Raw genomic sequence first — 27,533 nt, 5'->3', positions numbered from 1 at the left:
AGGCACCTTGAGACATTTGAAATATACTGCCAATGTTGTCTCTGCTCAATTCAACAGGAAGGTAGAGAATCAATCTTAGTTTCCTCTTCCAGGCCAATATTCCCAGTATTAAGGATAGAGCACTAGATGTTATCCACATAGATTTCAGTAAGTCTGGAAGTCCCGTGTGTAAGCTGATCTAGAAGATGAAGAAGTGTATATATATGTGTGTGTATGTATATATAGTGTGTAGTCACAAAATGCTGGAGTAACTCAGGGGGATATGCAGCATCTCTGGAGAGGAATGGGTGATGTTTCGGGTCGAGACCCTTCTTCAGACTGATGTCAGGAGAGTGGGTGGGACAGAGATAGAATGTAGTCGGAGACAGTAAGACTGGTGGAAGACCTGGGAAGGGGGAGGGGATGGAGAGAGAGGGAAAGCAAGGGCTATGTGAGGTTAGAGAAGTCAATGTTCATACCGCTGGGGTGTAAGCTACCCAAGCGAAATATGAGGTGCTATTCCTCCAATTTACGCTCCAACATTCCCACTGACTCCTGAGTAACATGGGCAGGCTGTGCACAGTGAATGGGAGGGTTCTGGGGAGTGTTGTAGAGCAGAGGGATCTAGGAGTGCAGGAACATAATTTCATGAAAGTGGTGTCACAGATAGATAAAGTGGTTTAAAAGGCTTTTGGCACATTGGTGTTCATCAGTCAGAGTATTGAGTATAGATGTTAGGAGGTCATGTTGTAGTGTTTTCAGATGTTATGTTCAGTTTGGGCACTGTGTTATAGGAACGATGTTGTCAAGCTGAAAAAGGTGCATATGGATGTTGTGAGGATGTTGTCAGGACCCGAGAGCCTGAGCCAGAGGGAGAGGTTGAGTAGGCTGGGTCTCTATTGCTTTGAGCGCAGGAGGATGAGGGGTGATACAAAATCATGAGAGGAATAGATTGCGTAATCTCTTGCCCAGAGTACGGGAATCGAGAACCAGAGGACGTAGGTTTAACGTGCGAGGGGAAAGATTTAATAGGAACCAGAGGGATAACTTTTTCACACAAAGAATGGTGGGTGTATGGCATGTGCTGCTGGAAGCAGGTACTATCGCAACATTTAAGGAGCATTTCGGTTGATACATGGATAGGACAGGCTTAGAGGAATATGGACCAAATGTAGGTTGGTGGAACTAGCATAGATGGAACATGTTGGCCTATATGGGCAAGTTGGGCCGAAGGGCCTGTTTCCACAGTATAAAACTCTATGACTGTATGACTATATCAGGCAGCTTTGCTTTTAGATCGAAGACACTGAAATTTTGCCGCTCAATAAATGGGCTAGGATATACTATGTACATGTCAGATCCTTGCTTAACATGTGGAAGTCTTTGGTGATGGAGCATTTATCTGTTGTAGCCAAGTCTGTCATTGTAAGTTTGAGGTGCTTCCCTGATGTTGAAAATGAGGAAGAATAGACATGATAGACAATAGACAATAGGTGCAGGAGTAGGCCATTCGGCCCTTCGAGCCAGCACCACCATTCAATGTGATCATGGCTGATCATTCTCAATCAGTACTCCGTTCCTACCTTCTCCCCATACCTCCTGACTCCGCTATCCTTAAGAGCTCTATCTAGCTCTCTTGAATGCATTCAGAGAATTGGCCTCCACTGAGGCAGAGAATTCCACAGATTTACAACTCTCTGACTGAAAAAGTTTTTCCTCATATCCGTTCTAAATGGCCTACGCCTTATTCTTAAACTGTGGCCCCTGGTTCTGGACTCCCCCAACATTGGGAACATGTTTCCTGCCTCTGACGTGTCCAACCCCTTAATAATCTTATATGTTTCGATAAGATCCCCTCTCATCCTTCTAAATTCCAGTGTTTACAAGCCTAGTCGCTTCACATACCTAAAAAAGCTTTTACTATCCTCCTTTATATTATTGGCTAGTTTACCCTCGTACCTCATCTTTTCTCCCCGTATTGCCTTTTTAGTTATCTTCTGTTGCTCTTTTAAAGAGTCCCAATCCTCTGGCTTCCCACTCTTCTTTGCTCTGTTATACTTCTCTTTTATTCTTATGCTGTCCTTGTCTTCCCTTGTCAGCCACGGATGTCTCTTACTCCCCTTAGAATCTTTCCTCCTCTTTGGGATAAATTGATCCTGCAACTTCTGCAACATTCCCAGGAATACCTGCCATTGCTGTTCCACCGTCTTCCCTGCTAGGGCCTCCTTCCAGTCAAATCTGGCCAGCTCCTGCCTCATGCCTCTGTAATCCCCTTTGCTATACTGTAATACTGACACTTCCGATTTTCCCTTCTCCCTCTCAATTTGTAGAATAAAACTTATCATATTATGATCACTGCCTCCTCATGGCTCTTTTACCTTGAGTCCCCTTATCAGATCAGATTAATTACACAACACTAAATCCAGAATTGCCTTCTCCCTGGAAGGCTCCAGTACAAGCTGTTCTAAGAATCCATCTCGGCAAATGCATCTCTGGTGAGACCAACTGCCCGCTAAAACCCTGACAATAATCCCATGTAACTATTCCTAAGGTTCCAAGAAAACATGCTTACGTTTAAAGGGTAAGTAAAACAATCATTCATTAAAATGGAAGAATCCATTGGGTTTGGGAGGGAATCGATGGTGGAAAAGAATTACTTTTGAGGAGACATTCTTATAGTTTGTTTATTTAGTTTAGAGATACAGCATGGAAACAGGTTCTTTGGCCCACTGACTCCATGTCAACCATCAATCACACATTCATACTAGATCTATATTATCCCACTTTAGCTCTACTGCACTTCCTTGCGACAATTTACCTACAAACCCGTACATTTTTGGGACGTGGGAGAAAACTGGAGTATCTGGAGGAAATCCACACAGTTACAAGGAGAGCATGCAAACTCTCGACAATACCCAAGGTCAGGATTGAACTCAGGTCTCTGGCGCCATGAGCAACTCTTCCACCTGTGCCACTGCCATTGCAATGTCTTGTGTCAGACATTTTGGCCGTTTTGGCGGGCACTTTAGAACACTTGCTCCTAGAGATTCTGGTGCTCATCATTGACATGCAGAATCATTGACATTGACATGCTTGCATCCTCCATGGATTTTACAGCTAAAATGTTAAAAATTGTGTCCGCAATTAGAAGTATTTGGGTTAATAGTGCATTAAAATTACTATTCTTGATAGTTGAGTAGTTTTATTGCTGTTTATTTAGATTTCTTCCGACGTCATAGTGTACAAACTGGAAACTTCATAAAAGGGATGGCTTAAGGATTGGAATTTCCCTGCGCCTGCCGGCAGTTCATGGATAAACTGTGAAAATCATTTGTGTTGTATTGTTGCCCTTATCTCAAAAATAAATTGTCTTTTGATATATAGTACAAACAAATATAGTTTAGGTAATTTAATAAGAGTATGAACCTGCAAAACCTACCTGACATCTTTGAAAGAACAAACTTTTAATCTGTCCTATTTTGATCGTACTGAAAGCCACTGTTAATATTATTTCTCTGAAGCAGAGCATTTTTTTAAATTGACACTGCTGCAATTCTTTTTTTGGTTCATACAGCACGGAGACAGCCCTTCAGCCCACCATGCCCATGCTGACCAGCAAGTAATCATCTATACTAATCCCATTTTCCAGCTTTTAATGGATAGTTTTCAAAGCCTAAACAGTTCATGCATTCATCAAAACACTTTTTAAATGTTGCATTGTTCTGCCTCCACCACCTTTATGGGCACTGTACCGCATTACAACCTCAATATTTTCCTCTGATCCTTTTTATTCCTCTTACTCCTTATCTTAAACCTGTATTCTCATGTTTTTTTTACGTCTCCCTTATGGAGAAACGTTTCTCTCGATCCATCCACTCTATGCCCTCATAAATTTGAAAAACTTAAAGCTGCCTTCACAGCCTCTTCCTCTGCTTCAAGGGAAACCAAACCCAGCCTATCCAGTCTCTTCTCATAACTGAATTATTCATGAGCTTTCATCATAAATAGTAATTCTACTGTCATTCTATGAAAAACCACAAATCTATAATAGTTTATAATTTTTTGATTGTATGTGCTGTTGGATGAATAATTTTGTGATGAGATAAGTTCATTTTAATACCTGAGTGATGTTCCCAGTACTTTAGAACATGATATCACAGGGTTTTTTTGGAATTCTGAGTGACAGTAGCGATTCATGGGCTGGTTAATGTCTGTATATTGCCATCAGTTTTATCTGCAAAGAATAAATTGGAGCATAACACATCCTTTCATTAATAACATTTTTGTTTTACTATTTATACAAATGACTTGGATGAATGCAAATGATAACACAAAGGTAGGCAAGAAAACAGGTTGCAAAGAGGTCATAAGGAGACCCTAAATATTGGTTGTGAATGGGCTCAGTTCTGCCCAATGGAGTAAAATATGGGAAAAGGTTAAATTGTTTGTTTGTAAGGAAAATTGAAGGAACATAATACCTAAATGGTAAGTGATATCACAACTCCGAAAAGCAGAGAGAGATGGCTACCCTCGTGCATGATTCACAAAAGGGTAGTATGGATATACAGCAAGGAATTCGGAAAGATAACAGAATATTAACACTGATGCCTATGGAAATTGAATACAAAAATAAGGAGGTGATGTTTCATTGTTTAGGGGATTGCCAGATTACATCTGTGTACTGTGCTCTTTATGGAAGTAAGAATATTTATGCAAAGAAAGCAATCTGTAGCGGTTTAAACCTCATTGTACCTGGAATGCACAGGTTGTTTCACAACATAAAGGTTCGTCAGGCTAGGTTTGTCGTGAAGAAGGTGGTTTTGAAATCTAAAGAACCCTTTTTACGGATAGAGAAGCTGGTTGTGAAAGATTGCAGCGGGATCTTGATCGATTGGCCAGGTGGACTGAGGAACGGTTGATGGAATTTAATACAGAGAAATGTGAGGTGTTGCATTATGGGATGTCTGAAGGGCAGGACCTACACAGTGAATGGTAGGCCTCTGGGGAATGTTGTAGAGCAGAGGTGTCTAGGAGTGCAGGTGCATGGTTCCTTGAAGGTCGAGTCGCAGGTGGATAAGGTGGTCAAATGATTTTTGGCACATTGGCACATCATCAGTCAGAGTATTGAGTCTAGAAGATTGGGAGGTCAAGTTGCAGTTGTATAAGACGTTGGTGAGACTGCATTTAAAGTATTGTGTTCAGTTCTGAGCACTATGTTATAGGAAAGATATTGTCAAACTTGAAAGGTTCAGAGAAGATTTACGAGGATGTTGCCAGGACTAGAGGGTCTGAGTGATGGAGAGAGGTTGAGTAGGCTGGGTCTGTATTCCTTGGAGCACAGGGGCATAAGGGGTGATTTTATAGAGGTGTATAAAATCATGAGAGAAAAAGATTGGGTAGATGCACAGAATCTCTTGCCCAGAGTAGGGGATTCGGGGACCAGAGGACATAGGTTCAATTTAAAGGGGAAAAAATTGAATCGGAATATGAGGGGTAATTTTTTCATACAGAGGGTAGTGGGTGTATGGAACAAGCTGCCAGAGGAGGTAGTTGAGAATGGGACTATCCCAACGTTTAAGAAACTGTTAGACAAGTACATCGATAGAACAAGTTTAGAGGGATATGGACAAGTGCAGGCTGGTGGGACTAGTGCAGCTGGGACATGTTGGCCGGTGTGGGCAAGTGGGCTGAAGGGCCTGTTTTCAAACTGTATCAATCCATGACTAACCCTAACAGTGGATGAGGAAAGCATGTTTCCTCCTGTGGAGAAAGTTGGAACAGGCAGTTGATTTTGGAAACTATGGGGTTGATCATTTCAGGCAGTTGAGCCAATTTTTTTTTCTCATTGGGTTATGTGCCTTTGGAACTCCTTTTTCTCAAGGAATGGTAAAAACTGAATGTTTGAATATTTTTAAGAGTTTAGATAGGTTCTTGATAAGCAACAGATTGAAAGTTTACCACAGGTAGATTGATTGTGATAAGTCAAATAACTGTGATCTTTTAAATGCTGGAGCCTGCTCAAGTGGTACCTTCACCTACTCATAATGGCATGTTTGTATGTGCAGACTAGTGGTGCAGTAAAATACCCTGAAAATGTTTTGCTTTATTGCATGAGATCTAAATTAGTTTTTAATTGAGTGTTTGGCCATAATTACTTCTTGCAAAATTAGCTGGGCATAAAATAACTAATTTTATGTGCATGGATTAATTTCCTCAGATGAATATCCCAAAATATAAATGGACTATACATTTGTTTGGTCCATTTTTACAAAGTAACAATGCCTATCTCAAAAATACTTCTTAAAAAAAGAGGCAACATTTGTCAGCATAGGTCCAATAATACAGCATGAGGCATCTCCCAAGTGTAGCGTTTACTCCATTTCAGGAACTTTGGGTTTTATGGGTTGAATTTCCCACAATAGTTGCTCCTCTTCGGATAGCTCTATTCTTATGAGGTAACCCTTGAAAGATTGCACTACAATACGACCATTCTTTCAGCCAATGCAAAGTTTTAACAGGGGATGAATGCACTAAAATCAGTGGAGTTGTGGAATGGGAGTGGTAGAGGAGTTGTTGGATGCTCTAAATAGTTAGAGACAGATTGGATAGGGGTTTGGATTGGAATTTCGTCCAATATTGGATGACAAATAAAGCTATCTTGAATCTTGAATCTTGACTCAAATGTCATTGACAAACAACAAGTGATGAGCACACATCATACAAAATACTTGTGAGGATCCTCTTGTAAAACGAACAGCATCTCAGTCTCCACTTCAGCTGATTCAGTAAGAGTGATAATCCTTTAATTAATACCATAGTAGGTTTCAATTTTCCTGTTAAGGCCAACTTTGGTGTTTGACCTGGCAATAGAGGACTAAGGAAAACTCATGCACAAGGAAGACTAAACGTATTTACATAATGCATAGATATTTCATCCGACGAGATCAGCCCTACTTCATTTTGTACCCTTTAATTTTAGATAAGTTAAAGCTTTTGTGAACCATAACTATGTTTTTTGAAAAATTGCAATAGAAAAATCCTTTACAAAAACAGAAAAAAGTCACATTTTGGTAGGGCATTTTTGAAATTTAAGAAACATTGCACTTGTATAATATTCAAAATAATAGTTTGCTTTCTTTGTGATTTACTTGTAGCTATTTTTAAAGTTGAAGAAACTAGAGGAACTTAGTGAGCGTCACCATTCAGCAACTGTTAAACTGGAGAATGAAAATAAAGACTTGAAAAATGAATTGACTCATGTTCAAGTAAGATCATGTGCTGGATTTTCTGTAAATGCCACTTACTAAGTGCTCAGCAGACGGCATCATTATATGAATTATGTTTGCTTGTAAGAAATGGGCTAGGTGAATCATGCAAAAACAGGAATTTCAAATTTACACGGGAGCTTTTTTTAAATTCTTAGTTTCACCTTCCAAGATAAATGTACAGAAAATAGTGAAAATTAAATGATTTGTACCTTTCTCAGAATAAGCAATGAAAACTGGGGATATTTTATCTGGCTAGTCAAATATTTATCTTTTGACATTTCCTAATGGTGAATCTTTTGTTATGTGTGTGATTTAAGACAGCATATCAATTTCATTTTCTATGTGATGATTAAGATAAATTGAGTAGTCAATAAATAGTAAATAATTGACCCTCGGAGAGATAATGCAACATTGATTTAAGCAGATAATGTCCTACTCCTGAAGCACACGATTAGATTACAAAAGTTCATTCAACAGACAGTGCCCTCCATAATCTTTGGGACAAAGAATCATCATTTTCTTATTTGCCTCTGTACTCCACAATTTGAGATTTGTAATAGAAAAAATCACGTGGTTAAAGTGCACATTGTTAGATTTTAATAAAGGCTGTTTTTTCTACTTTTTGGTTTCACCATGTAGAAATTACAGCAGTGTTTATACATTGTCCCCCCCCATTTCAGGGCACCATAATGTTTGGGACACAGCAATGTCATGTAAATGAAAGTAGTCATGTTTAGTATTTTGTTTCATATCCTTTGCATGCAATGACTGCTTGAAGTCTGCGGTTCATGGACATCACCAGTTGCTCGGTGTCTTCTCTAGTGATGCTCTGCCAGGCCTGTATTGCAGCCTTCTTTAGCTTATACTTGTTTTGGGGGCTAGTCCCCTTGATTTTTCTCTTCAGCATATAAAAGGCATGCTCAATTGGGTTCAGATCGGGTGATTGACTTGGCCACTCAAGCATTAACCATTTTTTAGCTTTGAAAAACTCCTTTGTTGCTTTAGCAGTATGTTTGAGATCATTGCCTTGCTGTAGAATGTACCACCGGCCATTGAGTTTTGAGGCATTTGTTTGAACTTGAGCAGATAGGATGTGTCTATACACGTCAGAATTCATTATGCTACTACCATCAGCAGTTGTACCATCAATGAAGACAAGTGAGCCAGTACCTTCGGCTGCCATACATGCCCAGGCCATAACACCCCCACCATCGTGTTTCACAGATGAGGTGGTATGCTTTGCTCTTTCCATCACTCTGATATAAGTTAATCTGTGTTTCATCTGCCCACAAGACCTTTTTCCAGAACTGTGGTTGCTCTTCTTGGCAAACCCTAAGCTGGCCATCCTATTTTTGCGGCAAACCGGCGGTTTGCATCTTTATTTCTGTTCATGAAGTCTTCTGCGGACAGTGGTCATTGACAAATCCACACCTGACTCTTGAAGAGTGTTTCTGATCTGTCGGAAAGGTGTTTGGGGATTTTTTTAAATTATAGAGAGAATTCTTCTGTCATCAGCTGTGGAGGTCTTCCTTGGCCTGCCTGTCCCTTTGTGATTAGTAAGCTCACCAATGCTCTCTTTCTTCTTAATGATGTTCCAAACAGTTGATTTTGGTACGCCTAAGGTTTGGCTGATGTGTCTAAAAGTTTTATTCTTGTTTCTCAGTCTCATAATGGCTTCTTTGACTTTCATTGGCACAACTTTGGTCCTCATGTTGATAAACAACAATAAAAGTTTCCAAAGATGATGGAAAGACTGGAGGAAAGACTAGGTGCTGAGAGCTCTCATACCTGCATTAGGGAGGCATTTAAACACCCCTGAGCAATTACAAACACCTGTGAAGCCATGTGTCCCAAACATTATGGTGTTTCTGAAATGAGGGGACTATGTATAAACACAGCTGTAATTTCTACATGGTGAAACCAAAATGTATAAATATACCCTTTAATAAAATCTGACAATGTGCACTTTAACCACATATGATATTTTTCTATTACAAATCTCAAATTGTGGAGTACAGAGCCAAGTAAATAAATGATGGGCCTTTGTCCCAAACATTATGGAGGGCACGGTATTTAACATCTGCATTCATGGACTTTGTTTTGTTCTGGCAATTGCTTGAAGAACTCTTCTGCTCTTCCAATATTGTCAAAAAGCATTTAATTTATCCATGAGTAGCAAAGTTGGACCCGGCCTTAGTTTAATGTCTCATGTGAAGGCCAGAATGTAGGGCTTCGTCGGTGCTGCACTAATTTTTTGGGCGATGTTTTAAAATCAAATCTGTGGTCTTGCAAAAAGAGTGTTTCATGAGGATGGCATTATTCTGTGCTTAACTGATATAGAAGCTGCATGAGGGATGGAAGTGTGACTCCATAAAGATTACTAACATATCACTCTTGACTCTTTTGATTTTTAATTGCATATTGCTGAATTAAGCAGCATCATTCAATTGAATTTCTGGTCAACCATCTTTTGTCTATGTTTATTTGCAGCCTTTAATGTCATTCCAAGACTATTACTAAAATGATCTTTCATATTGTCAGGGAGTTTTCTGTTCAATAATTTTCAAATCATCTAACTTCTAAATTTTCTCAACATGAGTGAATTATTTGTACTTGATCCTTTTATTCCATCCATGTGAAGCTTCTACTCTAGATATTCTCTTTAGAGGTACTGAATGTTCTTCAGAGCAAATGTTTCTTCATTTGATTTTAGATTTCTTAAATTTTGCAGTTTGGATGTTCTTTTAAATGTTAAGAAATCAAGAAAATCTCATGGTCAAGGACATTGATAATAGTGAGCGAGGGTGGATTGTAGTTGAAAGGTGCAGATGGTGACTGTGGTACAGTTGGATATGAGCTGATTATGTTCAGGAGTCAGAGAGTAGATCGAAAGAAGTGTGGAGAGAAGAGAATTTGTAGATTATGAAGCTGAGTGCAGGTGAAAAGACAGAATAATGGAATTATACAACCGAGAAACAGGCCATTTCCCTCACTCTGTTCATGTCATCAATTATCCATCTGTGCTTGTCCTATTTCCCAGCATTTGGTCACCAATGCCTTCAAGATACTTTTTCATTGACGCTCTGGCAGTACATTCCCGGCTCCAATCACCATCTGACTGAAAAATATATTTCTTATAACACCTCCAAACTTCTTACTCATTTCCTTAAACCTATGTCTTTTGGTTAGACACATGATGTGGAGATAGACACAAAAGGCTGGAGTAACTCAGCAGGCCAGGCAGCATCTCTGGAGAGAAGGAATGGGTGATATTTTGGGTCGAGACCCTTCATCACCTGAAGAAGGGTCTCGATCTGAAACATCACCCATTCCTTCTCTCCAGGGATGCTGCCTGCCCCGCTGAGTAATGCCAGCTTTTTGTGTCTATCTTCGGTTTACCAGCATCTGCAGTTCCTTCCTACACACTTATGATCTGGAGATCTTTTGTTTCCTCCCCACCTCCCCCCAACTATCTGATCGTCTGGTACCTTCCCCTGAAACCACTGGAGATTTAACACCCGACCCTATACCTCCTTTCTCATATCCATCCATGTACCCCAGCAGTCCTTCCAGGTGAGACAGAAGTTTACATACACATCTTCTTACCTCATCTACTGCATTCGGTGTTCCCGATGTGGTATTCTGTACATCGGTGAAACCAAGCATAGACTAGGCGACTGTTTCACCAAACGCTTGAGCTCAGTCTGCCAAGGCCTGCTGGATCTTCCATTTGCTAACCATTTTAAATCCCCTTCCCATTCCCATTCTGACCTTTCTGCCCTGGGCCTCCTCCATTGCCAGGCTGAGGTCACACGCAAACTGGAGGCGCAGCACGTCATATTCCGGTTGGGTAGTTTATAGCCTGAACACTGAATTCTCCAATTTCAGGTAACTAATCTACTAACAACTCCTTTTACCCCATTTATTTGTTTTATTTTTTACGTCTTCTCTTCCCAGTGCCTCACCTTGATTCGCATCCATTTCTCCCCTTCCCCTATCCTTGTCCTCCTCGATCTATATCCCTTTGGCTTCACAATTCTCAACTCTTCTATCCTTAACTCACACTATTTGTTACTTCATCTCTGACCTTTGTCTGACCATATGTCTATCAAAAACAAACCCTCACTTATATCCACCTGTTCCTTCCAAGGTTTTGACTTGCCCCACCTTTCTTAAAGTCTATTACCCCCACCTGACCCTAAAACATCACCTATCCATGTTTTACAGAGATGCTAAAGATGCTTCCTGACCTGCTGAGTTACTCCAGCAGTTTGTGTCTATTTTTTATCCTGGTGAATCTCCTCTGTACTCATTCCAGAGCCATTTTTCGATATTGTGGCAACGAAATGTTGTGGCCTTCCCAGTGTTTTATAAATATATTCTGTAAATCGCCTGTTTTTATATCTGTTGTCCTGGCTAATGACGGTTAGCATTCCATATGCCTTCTTTATCATTCTATCTGTGCTGCCACCTTCAGCTGTGCTGCCACCTTCAGTACTGTTATGGATTTATACACCAAGGTTCCTCTCTTCTTTAGTACACCTTTGTGAACTTCACACTTATCAGGTTGAAAGTCTGTATGTCATTGCTCTGCCCAATTCACCAGCTAATCAATATCTTTGTAGCCGAAGACCTTACTATCCAGAATCTCAATTTTGGTAAGACTGGGAATCTTATGAAACTCTTGGACCCAAGAAGTGCATCTGAGCCTGCTCACCTCCCTTTAATTATTGGGATTTGATAGAAACCTAAGAAACCTCTTTAAATCAATAACAAATAGAACATAGTTGTACTTAAAATCTTCTTTTTTGGCACCTCCCTAACCCCCAAAACCTATCACGTCTCCTGTAAAAATAGATTCAGACTGTTTTGGGGTCAGAAGTGAAAGTTTTTAATTTTAAACCACTCACCCAACCTGAATTTATTTGTTAAACCTAACTTTATAGTGTGCTTTAAACATTTTCTATTTCTGTCATCTGAAATAAAATAATAATCCAGCATTTGAAGCTTTGGCTTTAGTGTGACTGTTTTACATTCACAAATCTTTAAGGGAAGAAATCCAATTGTAAATTGTTGTCAGTCTCACACCAGGGCTGGGAACTGAATATTCAGGGGTACACAACGTATAGAAAAGACAGACAGGTGGGCAGAGGGGGTGGGGTTGCTCTGATGGTAAGGAATGATATTCATTCCCTTGCAAGGGGTGACATAGAATCAGGAGATGTTGAATCAGTATGGATAGAAATGAGAAATTGTAAGGGTAAAAAGACCCTAATGGGAGTTATCTATAGGCCCCCAAACAGTAGCCTCGACATAGGGTGCAAGTTGAATCAGGAGATAAAATTGGCGTGTCAAAAATGTAATGCTACGGTGGTTATGGGAGATTTCAACATGCAGGTAGACTGGGAAAATCAGGTTGGAAATGGACCCCAGGAAAGAGAGTTTGTAGAGTGCCTTTGAGGTGGATTCTTAGAACAGCTTGTACTGGAGCCTACCAGGGAGAAGGCAATTCTGGATTTAGTGTTGTGTAATGATCCTGATCTGATAAGGGGACTAGAGGTAAAAGAGCCATTAGGAGGCAGTGATCACAACATGATAAGTTTTACTCTGCAAATGGAAAGGCAGAAGGGAAAATCGGAAGTGTCGGTATTACAGTATAGCAAAGGGGATTACAGAGGCATGAGGCAGGAGCTGGCCAAAATTGATTGGAAGGAGGCCCTAGCAGGGAAGACGGTAGAACAGCAATGGCAGGTATTCCTGGGAATAATGCAGAGGTTGCAGGATCAATTTATTCCAAAGAGGTGGAAAGACTCTAAGGGGAGTAAGAGACACCTGTGGCTGACGAGGGAAGTCAGGGACAGCATAAAAATTAAGGAGAGGAAGTATAACATAGCAAAGAAGAGTGGGAAGACAGAGGATTGGAACTCTTTTAAAGAGCAACAAAAGTTAACTAAAAAGGCAATACGGGGAGAAAAGATGAGGTACGAGGGTAAACTAGCCAATAATATAAAGGAGGATAGCAAAAGTTTTTTTAGGTACGTGAAGAGGAAAAAAATAGTCAAGGCAAATGTGGGTCCCTTGAAGACAGAAGCAGGGGAATTTATTATGGGGAACAAAGAAATGGCAGACGAGTTAAACCGTTACTTTGGATCTGTCTTCACTGAGGAAGATACACACAATCTCCCAAATGTTCTAGGGGCCGGAGAACCTAGGGTGATGGAGGAACTGAAGGGAATCCACATTAGGCAGGAAATGGTTTTGGGTAGACTGATGGCACTGAAGGCTGATAAATCCCCAGGGCCTGATGGTCTGCATCCCAGAGTACTTAAGGAGGTGGCTCTAGAAATAGTGAAAGCATTGGAGATCATTTTTCAATGTTCTATAGATTCAGGATCAGTTCCTGTGGATTGGAGGATAGCAAATGTTATCCCACTTTTTAAGAAAGGAGGGAGAGAGAAAACGGGTAATTATAGACCAGTTAGTCTGACATCAGTGGTGGGGAAGATGCTGGAGTCAATTATAAAAGACGAAATTGCTGAGCATTTGGATAGCAGTAACGGGATCATTCCGAGTCAGCATGGATTTACAAAGGGGAAATCATGCTTGATAAATCTACTGGAATTTTTTGAGGATGTAACTAGGAAAATTGACAAGGGAGAGTCAGTGGATGTGGTGTACCTCGACTTTCAGAAAGCCTTCGACAAGGTCCCACATAGGAGATTAGTGGGCAAAATTAGGGCACATGGTATTGGGGGTAGGGTACTGACATGGATAGAAAATTGGTTGACAGACAGAAAGCAAAGAGTGGGGATAAATGGGTCCCTTTCGGAATAGCAGGCAGTGACCAGTGGGGTACCGCAAGGTTCGGTGCTGGGACCCCAGCTATTTACGATATACATTAATGACTTAGACGAAGGGATTAAAAGTACCATTAGCAAATTTGCAGATGATACTAAGTTGGGGGGTAGTGTGAATTGTGAGGAAGATGCAATAAGGCTGCAGGGTGACTTGGACAGGTTGTGTGAGTGGGCGGATACATGGCAGATGCAGTTTAATGTAGATAAGTGTGAGGTTATTCACTTTGGAAGCAAGAATAGAAAGGCAGATTATTATCTGAATGGTGTCAAGTTAGGAGGAGGGGGAGTTCAACGAGATCTGGGTGTCCTAGTGCATCAGTCAATGAAAGGAAGCATGCAGGTACAGCAGGCAGTGAAGAAAGCCAATGGAATGTTGGCCTTTGTAACAAGAGGAGTTGAGTATAGGAGCAAAGAGGTCCTTCTACAGTTGTACCGGGCCCTGGTGAGACCGCACCTGGAGTACTGTGTGCAGTTTTGGTCTCCAAATTTGAGGAAGGATATTCTTGCTATGGAGGGCGTGCAGCGTAGGTTCACTAGGTTAATTCCCGGAATGGCGGGACTGTCGTATGTTGAAAGGCTGGAGCGATTGGGCTTGTATACACTGGAATTTAGAAGGATGAGGGGGGATCTTATTGAAACATATAAGATAATTAGGGGATTGGACACATTAGAGGCAGATAACATGTTCCCAATGTTGGGGGAGTCCAGAACAAGGGGCCACAGTTTAAGAATAAGGGGTAGGCCATTTAGAACGGAGATGAGGAAGAACTTTTTCAGTCAGAGGGTGGTGAAGGTGTGGAATTCTCTGCCTCAGAAGGCAGTGGAGGCCAGTTCGTTGGATGCTTTCAAGAGAGAGCTGGATAGAGCTCTTAAGGATAGCGGAGTTAGGGGGTATGGGGAGAAGGCAGGAACGGGGTACTGATTGAGAGTGATCAGCCATGATCGCATTGAATGGCGGTGCTGGCTCGAAGGGCTGAATGGCCTACTCCTGCACCTATTGTCTATTGTCTATTGTCTATTGTAAACTTGATAATCTTAATACCCTCTATTTTCACTGACTATTGTTTGTATGAGTTTTTATACACTTGTTACATTTTTTACTTTGTTCTCTAAGACCCATCTTTCCCCTGTATTCTTTACACCAACAAATCAGGTTGCTAAAAAATAGCATCGACTTGTATTTTTAGAGCATATTTTGCAGGGGAGCGATGAAATAAATATCATCCAAATCTTGCATAATTATGTGAGTGGGCAGATACATGGCAGGTGCAGTTTAATGTGGATAAATGTGAGGTTATCCACTTTGGTGGTATGAACAGGAAGGCAGATTATTATCTGAATGGTGTCAAATTAGGAAAAGGGGAAGTACAAAGAGATCTGGGTGTCCTTGTTCATCAGTCACTGAAAGTAAGCATGCAGGTACAGCAGGCAGTGAAGAAAGCTAATGGCATGTTGGCCTTCATGACAAGAGGAGTTGAGTATAGGAGCAAAGAGGTCCTTCTGCAGTTGTACAGGGTCCTAGTGAGACCACACTTGGAGTACTGCGTGCAGTTTTGATTTCCAAATTTGAGAAAGGATATTCTTGCTATTGAGGCAGTGCAGCGTAGGTTCACTAGGTTAATTCCTGGAATGGTGGGACTGTCGTATGTTGAAAGACTGGAGCGACTGGGCTTGTAAACACTGGAATTTGGAAGAATGAGAGGGGATCTTATTGAAACATATAAAATTATTAAGGGATTGGACACGCTAGAGGCAGAAAACATGTTCCCAATGTTGGGGGAGTCCAGAACCAGGGGCCACAGTTTAAGAATAAGGGGTAGGCCATTTAGAACGGAGATAAGGAAAAACGTTTTCACTAAGAGAGTTGTAAATCTGTGGAATTCTCTGCCTCAGAAGGAGTGGAGGCCGATTCTCTGGATGCTTTCAAGAGAGAGTTAGATAGAGCTCTTAAGGATAGCGGAGTCAGGGGGTATGGGGAGAGGGCAGGAACGGGGTATTAATTGTGATTGATCAGCCATGATCACATTGAATGGCGGTGCTGGCTCGAAGGGCCAAATGGCCTACTCCTGCACCTATTGTCTATTGTATATAAAGTTTATTTAGTCAAATTATCAAAAATGAGATAAAAGGGAATTGGTTTGTTTAAGGAGATGGAGGAGATCATTAGAAGAGAATTCTAATGTTTATGGCATTGCCACCTAAAGGCAAGTCTGGCAGTTGTGGAACAATTAAATGCAGGGATGTTTAAAATCCAGACTTAGAGAAGCTAAATGTAGCTGCATCATGTACTTCATCAAAGGATGATGCTAAACAGCTTATTGTACAGTAATATTAATGTTGATAATGTTGTTACTTATTGCAGGACGAATATTTGGCCAGCACCAAACTGCTTGACCACACCATTGAGCAAATCAAAATAATTCAGGAAAATATTCATCATCAGCAAAACTTTAAAGTTTCACTATTAAAAGACATCGAAAAATACAAAAATATCATTGAAGATTTACAGTAAGCTTTTACAAATATCTAATGCTGATTAATTCTTCTATAATTATTATTTATATGGGTTTTTTCACTGACCAAGAGTAACCTGTTAATTGTATTAATTTATAAACAATAGCAATGTGCTTTGATTTAATCCATATATTAATTAAATTGTGATCTGTATTAATATTGACGTGCCTTACCATGAATATTCCCTGAAAATGTTTGATTCCATACATAAAAGAATGGTGCTTTTTAAAATCTTGTTCACAATAATTTTATGTTTTGAGTTAAATAATCTAGCAGATGCCTGCTTGTGGAATATTCTGGATCATTGTTCTATAACCACTCTCCCTTTCCTATAATACCTTCATTTGCAGCTTCAGAAGGTGCCTTTCACTCTGTCCCTTTTCAAATTTACTTATTTCATTTTGATATCTTTAATTCACTGCTTATGATGGTCACTAGTGTATAGCACAAATTAAATGCAGACAGAGGACCACTTTCCACAATCCTCCAATTGAGTCCACAAGTGTGACCCAAATATCTAATGGGCAACCACTTAAATTATTTGTCTCATTTCTTTCTTTTTTTCTGTTTATTATATTGTTTACAGTGTACTATGTTTACATATTCTGTTGTGCTGTTGCAAGTAAGAATTTCATTGTTCTATCTGGGACATATGGCAATAAAATACTCTTGACCCTTGACTCTTTCCTGAGCTCTTGGTTGTCAGTATCCTGTACAGTTCGAATGAAGCTCAGCATAGTCTGTGCATATTAAAAATTTACAGATTAATCTTTGTCTAATAGTTTCAGATATTGACTGACTGCAATTCAAATTATTCTTCTCTTGTTTCTTTGCTTGTGCCATAACATATTCATTCCTTTTTGGCAATTAATAATGCCTGTTTTTCATCATGTTTCATATGTTCTCGTATTCCAAACCCAAGTGAAGGTAAATTATGAGGTAAAAGTATCTTCCATGATTTACTCAATGGCAGACTAGGTGTGAGGGGAGATGGCCTATTCCTGCTTCTATTTCTTAGGTTCTTTCAATGTATCATAAAACATATATCTCCAGCTCACAGCCAACTCTGACAAAAGATCATTGATCTGAAACATGAACTTTGTTTGTGTTTTCACAGGTGTTGCCTGAACTATTAATTTTCTGCTTTTATTTCAGATGTGTGTTTTTATGTTTTACTTGATCCAATGGATGATGGCCTCTAGTAGAAGCTTCATGTTTATTTGTTTTTTCGGAACTTATTATTAGGACATGTGCTTTAACAGATAAGATGACATTTAAATGAAGATGTTGTGTAAATGTTACATTGACTCGCACCTCCTTCTGCAAGGCACTGCACAAATAAAGGGTGTAATCTGACATAGGGTTAGCCCAGAGGTTTGTGTCTAAATCTGGAGGTGCAGAATAATTAGCAAACAATTTATTCCTTGGAAGAACTTCATCAGGTCATCAGAGGCAAGTTAGGTAACATGGGTAGGGAGGATGTTGATGGGCTCAACTGCATTTATTCCAATGCAAGGAACCTCACTGGTGCAGGGTTTTAGGAAGTCTCCAAGCAGCTGCAGAATAATCTCAAGGTGGTGAGTAGCCAGAGGTCATTGTGCACATTGGTACCAATGACATAAATAGGAAAAGGGATGAGTTCATGTGGTGTGAATATAGGGAATTGGAAAGAGGTTAAAAAGCAGGAACCCGAGGGTGATAATCTCTAGATTAGTCCCTGTACCACGTGCTAGTGAGAGCATGGATAGAAGGATAGGACAAATTAATGTGTCTGAGGAGCTGATGCAGGGGCGGGGTTCAGGTTTTTTGATCATTCGGATCACTTCAGCAGGAAGACTGTACAACAGGAACAGGTCACTCTTGAACTGGAGAGGGACCAATATCTTGAGAGGGAGATTTGCTTGTGCTGCTCGGGAGAGCTTAAACTCTACTGGCAGGTGTGTTCCAGCGAAGAAAGGAAGCAGATGGAAGGTTGCAGATCAATGATGAGTGGTGTGCCATGGAGGTCGGTGCCGGATCCACTGCCGTTTGTTATATACATCAATAATTTGGATGACAATGTAGTTAACATTATTAGTGAATTTTCTAGATGACAGGAGCTATAGGGGGGGGGGGGGTTGGGCAGGTTTGGACCTGATTTCTTAGAGCTCAGGAAGATGAGGGGTGATCTTATAGAGATGTATAAGATCATGAGGGGAATAGATAGGGTGAATGCACAGTCTTTTACCCAGAGTAGGCAAATCAAGAACGAGGGGACATAGGTTTAAAGTGAGAGGAGAAAGATTCAATAGGAACTTGAGGGACAAATTTTGCACACAGAGGGTGGTGGGTATATAGAATGAGCTGGCAGAGGAGGTAGTTGAAGCAGGTCCTATAACAACATTTAAAATATATTTGCACAGGTCCATGGACAGGAAAGGTTTAGAGGGATATGGGCCAAACGTGGGCAGGTGGGATTAGTGTAGATGGGGCATCCAGGTCGGCATGGGAAAATTTGGGCCAAAGGACCTGTTTCCGTGTTGCGTGAATCTATGACATCAAAATTGGTGGTAGAGTAGACAGTGAGGAAGGATGTTTAAGATTAGAACAATAACTAAATCAGTTGGGAAGGGAGGCCATGAAATGGCAAATGGAGTCTAACATAGACAAGTATTAAGTGTTGCACTTTACTATGCATAACCAGGACAGGACGTGCACAATAAATGGTAGAGGGCTGGCGAACGTTGCAGAACAGAGAGATCTATGAAGCAGGTGCATGGTTCCCTGAAAATGGTGAACAGTGTGCTGAAGGCATCTGCATGCCTGGCTTCATTCAGAAGGGTATTGAGTACAAAAGATGGAATATCATGATGCAACTGTACAAGTTGTTGGTGAGACCACACATGGAGCACTGTGTGCAGTTCTGGTCACTCAGCTAAAAGAAATATGCCATTGATTTGGAGAGAGTTGAGTAGAGATTCACCAGGAGGCTTTTGTGGTTGAATTATAGGGAAAAGTTAGATTGGCTTGGACTTTTCTCTTTGGTGCACAGAAGGCAGAGGAATGACCTTATTGAGGTGTGCAAGATCATTGGGGGCAGGGATAAAGTGAACACAATCTTTTTTCCCAGTGCAAAGGATTCTAAAATTAGAGGGCATGGGCTTAAAGTGAAAGGACCTCAGGGGCAACTTTTTCATTTTCATTCAGAGGGTAGTCCGTATTTTGAATGGGCTGCCAGATGAAGTTATAGAAGTAGCTACAATTATGACTTTTAAAAGACAATTGGACAGATATATGCATAGGAAGGGTTTAGAGGGTTATGGGCCAAATGCAAGCAAATGGGTCTCGCACAATATCTTAACGTGGGCCAAAGGGCCTGTTTCCGTGCTATACAAATTATCGACTATACGAGTAGGTAAGTCCAATGAGCTTAGAGCATGGATAAGCAGGTGCAATTTTGACGGTATTGAAATCAGAGAAGTGAATTCTACCTGACACCTTATCGATTCTGGTGCTCTGGTTTTCTCTCGAAATGAAAATTGTGCTTGTATGTTAATTGGTTACTGTAAAATATGTATTACTGTAAGTACGTGGTGAGAAAATAAAAGGGCATGTTGGTGGGTATGGGTGAGAAAGTAAATTGCAGAGCCAGAGAGAAAGTCTGGAGGATTTGGACTAATGGGATTGCTCTGCTTAGAACTAGCATGGATCAGTAGATTGAATAACTTCTGGTGTCATAATAAGTATCTCTGAGCGTGATGAAGATAGAAACGGGAGATACAGTGCCCTCCATAATATTTGGGACCAAAACCCATCATTTATTTATTTGCTTCTGTACTCCACAATTTGAGATTTGTAATAGAAAAAATCACATGTTGTTAAAGTGCACATTGTCAGATTTTATTAAAGGGTATTTTTATACATTTTGGTTTCACCATGTTGAAATTACAGCTGTGTTTATACCCCCATTTCAGGGCACCATAATGTTTGGGACCCATAGCTTCACAGGTGTTTGTAATTGTTCAGGTGTGTTTAATTGCCTCCTTATTGCAGGTATGAGAGAGCTCTCAGCATCTAGTCTTTCCTCCAGTCTTTCCATCACCTTTGGAAACTTTTGTTGCTGTTTATCAACATGAGGACCAAAGTTATGCCAATGAAAGTCAAAGAAGCGATTATGAGACTGAGAAACAAGAATAAAACTTTTAGACACATCAGCCAAACCTTAGGCATACCAAAATCAACTATTTGGAACATAATTAAGAAGAAAGAGAGCACTGGTGAGCTTACTAATCGCAAAAGGACTGGCAGGCCAAGGAAGATCTCCACAGCTGATGACAGAATTCTCTCCATAATAAAGAAAAATCCCCAAACACCTTTCCGACAGATCAGAAACACTCTTCAGGATCAGGTGTGGATTTGTCAATGACCACTGTCCGCAGAAGACTTCATGAACAGAAATAAAGATGCAAACCACTGGTTTGCCGCAAATATAGGATGGCCAGGTTAGAGTTTGCCAAGAAGTACTTAAAAGAGCAACCACAGTTCTGGAAAAAGGTCTGTGGACAGATGAGACGAAGATTAACTTATATCAGAGTGATGTCAAGAGCAAAGTATGGAGGAGAGAAGGAACTGCTCGAGATCAAAAGCATACCACCTCATCTGTGAAACGTGGTGGTGGGGGTGTTATGGCCTGGGCATGTATGGCTGCTGAAGGTACTGGCTCACTTATCATCGATGATACAACTGCTGATGGAAGTAGCATAATGAATTCTGGAGTGTATAGACACAGGGCAGTGGGCAGGTTTCATAGACCTGCACGGGAAGATATATGCTCCCGCCCCCACGAGTCTCAAGCAGAAGTGGCTCGTCAGGCTGGGAAGTCAGTCCATCTGGGAGAGGGAAAACTCTGATCTAAATCCTCCACTGCCTTGTGGCCATATCAAGTCATGGAAAAGGCTCCAGGAATAAACCTGAAGAAAATCCGGACTCGGGGTCTTGAAGGCAGCTCGTCGTTGTCTACAACCTCGTTCTGGCAGGTCCTGCGATGGCGCTGGTGCCAAACTGTAACGGCTCTGCTGTTCCTTTGGATCAATCAGCGACGTGGAAAGGGGGGAACGTGCTGCATGGGCAACAGCCTGTCCTTCATATGACATCGCCCAGGCTTGCATCCGACCACACATCACTGCAAACCGACACCTACAACCTGGAGAGGACACTCCGGCTTTGCATGCAGCGTCGACACAACACGGGGAGCAACAGTTACCGGTTATAAGTCATCGCTAGATTGGCGTAAAGCGAGGTGCCAGGGGTTGCTCCCGACGGTGGGAGGGATTTTCGGATCTCACTGGACAGCTACCGCCCGCCTCAAGCTGGGCAGCTCCCAGCCAATAAGGTGCTGTCCCGCCATGGTCTGCTATCCTCACTGGGTGCACGGGGATTAGGAACCATCCCAACAGCAGATCGCATCCATTCCACCTGCAAACAAAAGAACACATCAAAAGAGACCAGCTCTAAAACTGGGAACTTGGAATGTCCGGACAATGATGACCGGCCTCTCTGGAAACCCACAGGACATCAGCGATTCCAGGAAAACAGCTGTCATAAACAACGAGCTCAAGAGACTCAACGTAGACAAATCCACTCTTCAGGAAACAAGGCTGGCAGACTCGGGCACATTGAAGGAGAAGGACTACACGTTCTACTGGCAGGGGAAGGACTCTGACGAGCCCAGAGAGCACAGAGTAGGCTTCGCAGTAAGGAACAGCCTGCTGAACACGGTGGAACCAGGCAGAAATGGCTCAGAGCGACTCCTGCCTCTCCGCCTCAACACAACCGCAGGCCCGTTCACCCTTGTCAGCATGTATGCCCCGACAATGTCCTCCACATCAGACACAAAGGACAAGTTCTACGAGCACCTCGCATCCATCATCAGCAGCATCCCCAGCAAGGAAGAACTCGTTCTCTTGGGCGACTTCAACACCAGAGTGGACGCAGACCACGAATCGTGGTCTTCCTGCCTTGGGCAGTTTGGTGTGGGCAAAATGAATGAGAATGGACAGCGACTGCTCAAGCTGTGCACTTACCATGACCTGTGCATTGCCAACTCGTACTTCCAGACAAAGCCCCAGCATAAGGTATCCTGGAGGCATCCACGCTCAAAGCATTGGCAACAACTGGATCTGATCCTAGTCAGACGTGCCACCCTCAAAAACGTTCTCCACACACCCACCTACCACAGTGCGGACTGCGACACAGACCACTCCTTGGTGTGTTGCAAGATCAGGCTGCAACCAAAGAGGTTCTACCATACCAAGAAGCAGGGGAAACCCCGCATCGATGTCAGCAAGATGCCCCATCCAGACCTCATGCAACAGTTTGCATAGGCTTTTGAGAGAGAACTTGGCACCTCATGCCCTGGAGACTCTGCAACAGAGAAGTGGAAAACTCTGCGGGTCACCATGCACTGCACAGCCTTGGCTAGCTTTGGGAAGAAGATCTCAAAGACACACGACTGGTTTGAGGCCAAGTCAACCGAGATGACTCCCGTCATCGAAGCCAAGCACGCCGCTTTAGCTGAGTACATGCGGTCAGCCAACGAGAAGAAGCTGCAGATCCTGAGGGCTGCCAGGAACAAAGCTCAGCAGACTGCCAGGCGTTGCGCCAATGAGTACTGGACACAGCTTAGTGAGGACATCCAGACGGCCGCCATAACAGGGAACATCAGGGGAGTGTACGATGGCGTTAAGAAGGCACTAGTACCAGTCCAGAGCAAGACAGTCCCCCTCAAATCCTCCACTGGGGAAGTAATCACAGACAAATGCCAGCAGATGGAGAGATGGGTGGAACACTACTCCGACCTCTACTCGAGAGAGAACACTGTGTCCCCCTCAGCCCTTGACGCCATTGAGTGCCTGCCGACTATGGATGAGTTAGATGGAGAACCGACGGTAGAAGAGCTTAGCAAGGCCATTGACAGCCTGGCGACGACGGGATTCCCCCTGACCTGATCAAGCACTGCGACAACTTTACTGCTTCCTCTGCATGAAGTCCTCTGCCAGTGCTGGCAAGAAGGAGCTGTACAGCAGGACATGAGGGATGCCACGATCATTACCCTCTACAAGAACAAGGGCGAGAGAAGCGACTGCAACAACTACAGAGGCATCTCCCTCCTTAACATCGTCGGCAAGGTCTTTGCTCGGGTCATCTTGATCCGCCTGCAGAAGCTGGCAGAACGTGTCTACCCAGAGTCACAGTGCGGTTTCGGAGCTGGAAGGTCAACAGTAGACATGGTCTTCTCCCTTCGCCAGCTCCAGGAGAAGTGCAGAGAATAGCGGATGCCCCTGTATATTGCTTTCATTGACCTCACCAAGGCGTTTGACTTTGTCAGCAGAGATGGCCTATTCAAGGCTCTCCCAAAGATCGACTGCCCACCAAAACTGCAGAGCATGATAGAATCCTTCCACATCACACGAAAGGGACAGTGCAGTTCAATGGCAGTTTCTCGGAGCCCTTCGACATCCGCAGTGGCGTCAAACAAGGCTGCATGCATCCTCGCTCCCACACTCTTTGGGATTTTCTTCGCTCTGCTCCTGAAACATGCCTTCGGCACCGCAACAGAGGGGATCTACCTGCGTACTAGATCAGACAGCGAGCTCTTCAACGTCACCCGCCTCTGAGCCAAGACAAAAGTACGTGAAGCTCTCATCAGAGACATGTTGTTCGCCGATGACGCAGCAGCTGTGTCCCACACCCAGCAGGAACTACAGTCACTGATGAACCGCTTCTATCGGGCTTGCAAGGACCTTAGGCTGACCATCAGCCTGTAGATGAACGTCCTGGGACAGGATACAGAGGCACCACCTGTCATCACCATCAATGAGTACGAACTTAATGTCGTCCATCAGTTCACGTACCTCGCCGCCACCATCACCGACAACCTCTCCTTGGACACAGAGATTGACAAGAGGATCGGGAAGGCAGTTACAACTCTCGCTCGCCTCACAACTTGAGTGTTGGACCAATCCAAAGCTGACAGTGAAGACAAAGATAGCAGTCTACAACACCTGTGTCAACAGTACGCTGCTGTACGGCAGTGAGACATGGACTATATATGCCAGACTGGAGAGAAGACTCAACACCTTCCACCTTAGAAGCATCCGCCGTATCCTGGGTATATCCTGCCAAGACAGAGTGTCCAACGCTGAGATTCTGTCTCGCGCTGGCCTTCCCAGTATGTACACTCTACTCAGGCTGCGGTGGCGGGGCCGTGTCCACCGCATGGAGGATGTCCGTATTCCAAAAGACATCCTCTATGGAGAGCTAACATCTGGGAGGAGAACCATCGGCCGCCCCCAGCTACGTTACAAGGATGTCTGCAAGAGAGATTTGAAAGCGCTCAACATCGATGTGGAGTCCTGGGAGAGCATTGCAGCTGACCGTATGAGGTGGAGAGGTACCCTGAACCAACATCTCAAAACGGGGGAGGAGAAACTGATGAATGCAGCGGCATAAAAGCGGGCACGCAGAAAGGAGCGCAGCAACTTCAACAAACCAGAGACCACACACAAATGTGACCTTTGCGACAGAGACTGTCACTCCCGCATTGGTCTCTTCAGCCACAAGAGACACTGCTCTTGCCGAGGTGTGGAGCAAGCAGCCAACTAGGATGCATCACCCATGGTCAGCCATGACCAAGGGGGCCTAAGAAGAATAGACACGTCCTATCTGCTCAAGTTCAAACAAAAGCCTCAAAACCTACTGGCCTGCGGTTCATTATACAGCAAGACAATGAATAGCCTTTATTGTCATCCAAAAAAAAAAGTATTTTGGACGAAATTCCATTACCCACAGTCCAACAATAAGAGCAATAAAAATAAGTAATAACACACACAACACAATCAACACAAAACAAAAAAAAGAAACATCCATCACAGTGAGTCTCCTCCAGTCACCTCCTCACTGTGATAGAAGGCCAGAATGTCTTTTCTCTTCCCCTGCCGTCTTGTCCCGCGGTCAGGCTGTTGAAGTTGCCACGTCGCGACGGTTGGGACTCCCAACATTGAAGCCCCCGCCAGGTGGAGAAAATCCCGCGGCCAGTTTCAGGTCGCGCCGGACGGTGAAAGGTCCGCAGCGGGCCGACCCAAGCCCCGTGATTCATGGCGGGCGAAGACGCTGCCGCTGCTGGTGCTCCCTATGTCGGCCCCCACCCAGGTCAGGGCCTGCGAGCTTCCGATATCCACCGGCCCGCACCGAAGCCTCCGAAAGCAGCCAGCTCCGCAGATGGTAAGTCCGGTCCGTGGGCTCTGCAAACCAGAGCCCAGGTGGAGGCCGCCAGCTCCAGGTGTTTGGCCGATGGTAGGCCACAGCGGGAACGGAGACACGACCCAGAAAAAAAGGTCGCGTCTCCGTTCGGAAGAGACAATTTTACAGTTCCCCCCCCCCCACACACACACAGTACACAACCACAAAAAACACATCACATTTAAACACTACAATTAAGACAAAAAAACAACAAAAAACACAAAAGACAAACGGACAGCAGGTGAGCCACTACTGCTTGCGCTGCGTCGCCAATTCAGGTCTTGCAGACAATGATCCCAAACATACTGTTAAAGCAACAAAGGAGTTTTTCAAAGCTAAAAAATGGTCAATTTCGTGGGTGGCCAAGTCAATCACCCATTCTGAACCCAATTGAGCATGCCTTTTATATGCTGAAGAGAAAACTGAAGGGGACAACCCCCCAAATGAAGCATAAGCTAAAGATGGCTGCAATACAGGCCTGCCAGAGCATCACCAGAGGAGACACCCTTCAAGCAATCATTGCATACAAAGGATATGCAACAAAGTAAACATGACTACTTTCATTTACATGACATTGCTGTGTCCCAAACTTTATGGTGCCCTGAAATGGGGGGGGGGGGGGGGTCTATGTGTAAACGCTGCTGTAATTTCTACATGGTGAAACCAAAATGTATAAACATGGCCTTTATTAAAATCTGACATTGATTTTTTCTATTACAAATCTCAAATTGTGGAGTACAGAGGCAAATAAATAAATGATGGGTCTTTGGTCCAAACATTATGGAGGGCACTGTAAATAAGAATATTATGATCCGCTGATGGTTGGACTATAAGTAACATTATACATTTCATCTTTAAACAAAATCTACTGTGTAATGTTGCACACAGTTCAAAAGACAATGATGCATTTAGACAACACCATTTAATCAAATCTTGCTAAAGTGCCTTCTAATGTAAGTGTATTTGTAAGGTTCCAATTACTGTTGTATATCATAACAAGATTTGATATTACTTAGGAGGAACCTTTACATTTTAAAACAAATGTAGTTAATTTTAAGATTATAGAAGTGGAGAACGTGAAATGAAACGCCAATTGGAAGTGCTTATTCAGCACCAAGCACGATATTGTAAGATAAAGTACAAAACTGTACACGATTGCTAAGTGAGTTTACTCAATATTTTCCAGCAATTTAGGAATACAAGGATTACAGATAAATTATTTGGTTTCTTTCATTCATTTACAAAAATATTGTGAGATTGGTTTAGGCAACAGAATTCCGTTAAGCCAAACCTTTGGCTAAACTGGTTTGCAATGGTGATGTCAAAGTGAACCGTGATTTAGCAAACCATTTCACCATATATCTGAGCTTTTGTGATAAGCTACTGAATTACAATGATTATTTCACACTATTACTGAATATCAATTTTATTTCCATTATGTCACATGATATTTTATATTTTATGTGTTTGTGTATTTTATTCATGATGTTTGACAACTGTTTGTAACTTGGTTGGAATGAGTAAAGTATAAAGAGAATACTAAAAGACATATAGGTTATAAGGGTCCACTTCAGAATCTGCAGTAAATATTTGCAAAGGCTTTGGTTTCCTACTTCATTATTGCAGACAAATCAAC

The 27,533-nt window shown here is 42.5% G+C and overlaps 1 protein-coding gene across 5 annotated transcripts in view; it reads left to right on the top strand.

Annotated features, from left to right (window-relative positions):
- Positions 1-27,533, top strand: part of ccdc178 (coiled-coil domain containing 178) — a 209,725-nt gene that overhangs the window by 72,611 nt on the left and 109,581 nt on the right. For all 5 annotated transcript variants that reach the window (XM_078397335.1, XM_078397332.1, XM_078397333.1 and 2 more), the window contains 2 exons: positions 7,134-7,244; positions 16,467-16,612. In XM_078397335.1, the coding sequence (XP_078253461.1) occupies positions 7,134-7,244; positions 16,467-16,612 (257 nt within the window). The remainder of the gene's footprint in view (positions 1-7,133; positions 7,245-16,466; positions 16,613-27,533) is intronic.

Source organism: Rhinoraja longicauda, chromosome 4 (assembly GCF_053455715.1).
Source record: "Rhinoraja longicauda isolate Sanriku21f chromosome 4, sRhiLon1.1, whole genome shotgun sequence".
Classification (NCBI taxonomy): Eukaryota; Metazoa; Chordata; class Chondrichthyes; order Rajiformes; family Arhynchobatidae; genus Rhinoraja; species Rhinoraja longicauda.
The sequence above is the reverse complement of the archived record's forward strand: the minus strand, read 5'-3'. Positions and strand labels throughout refer to the sequence as shown.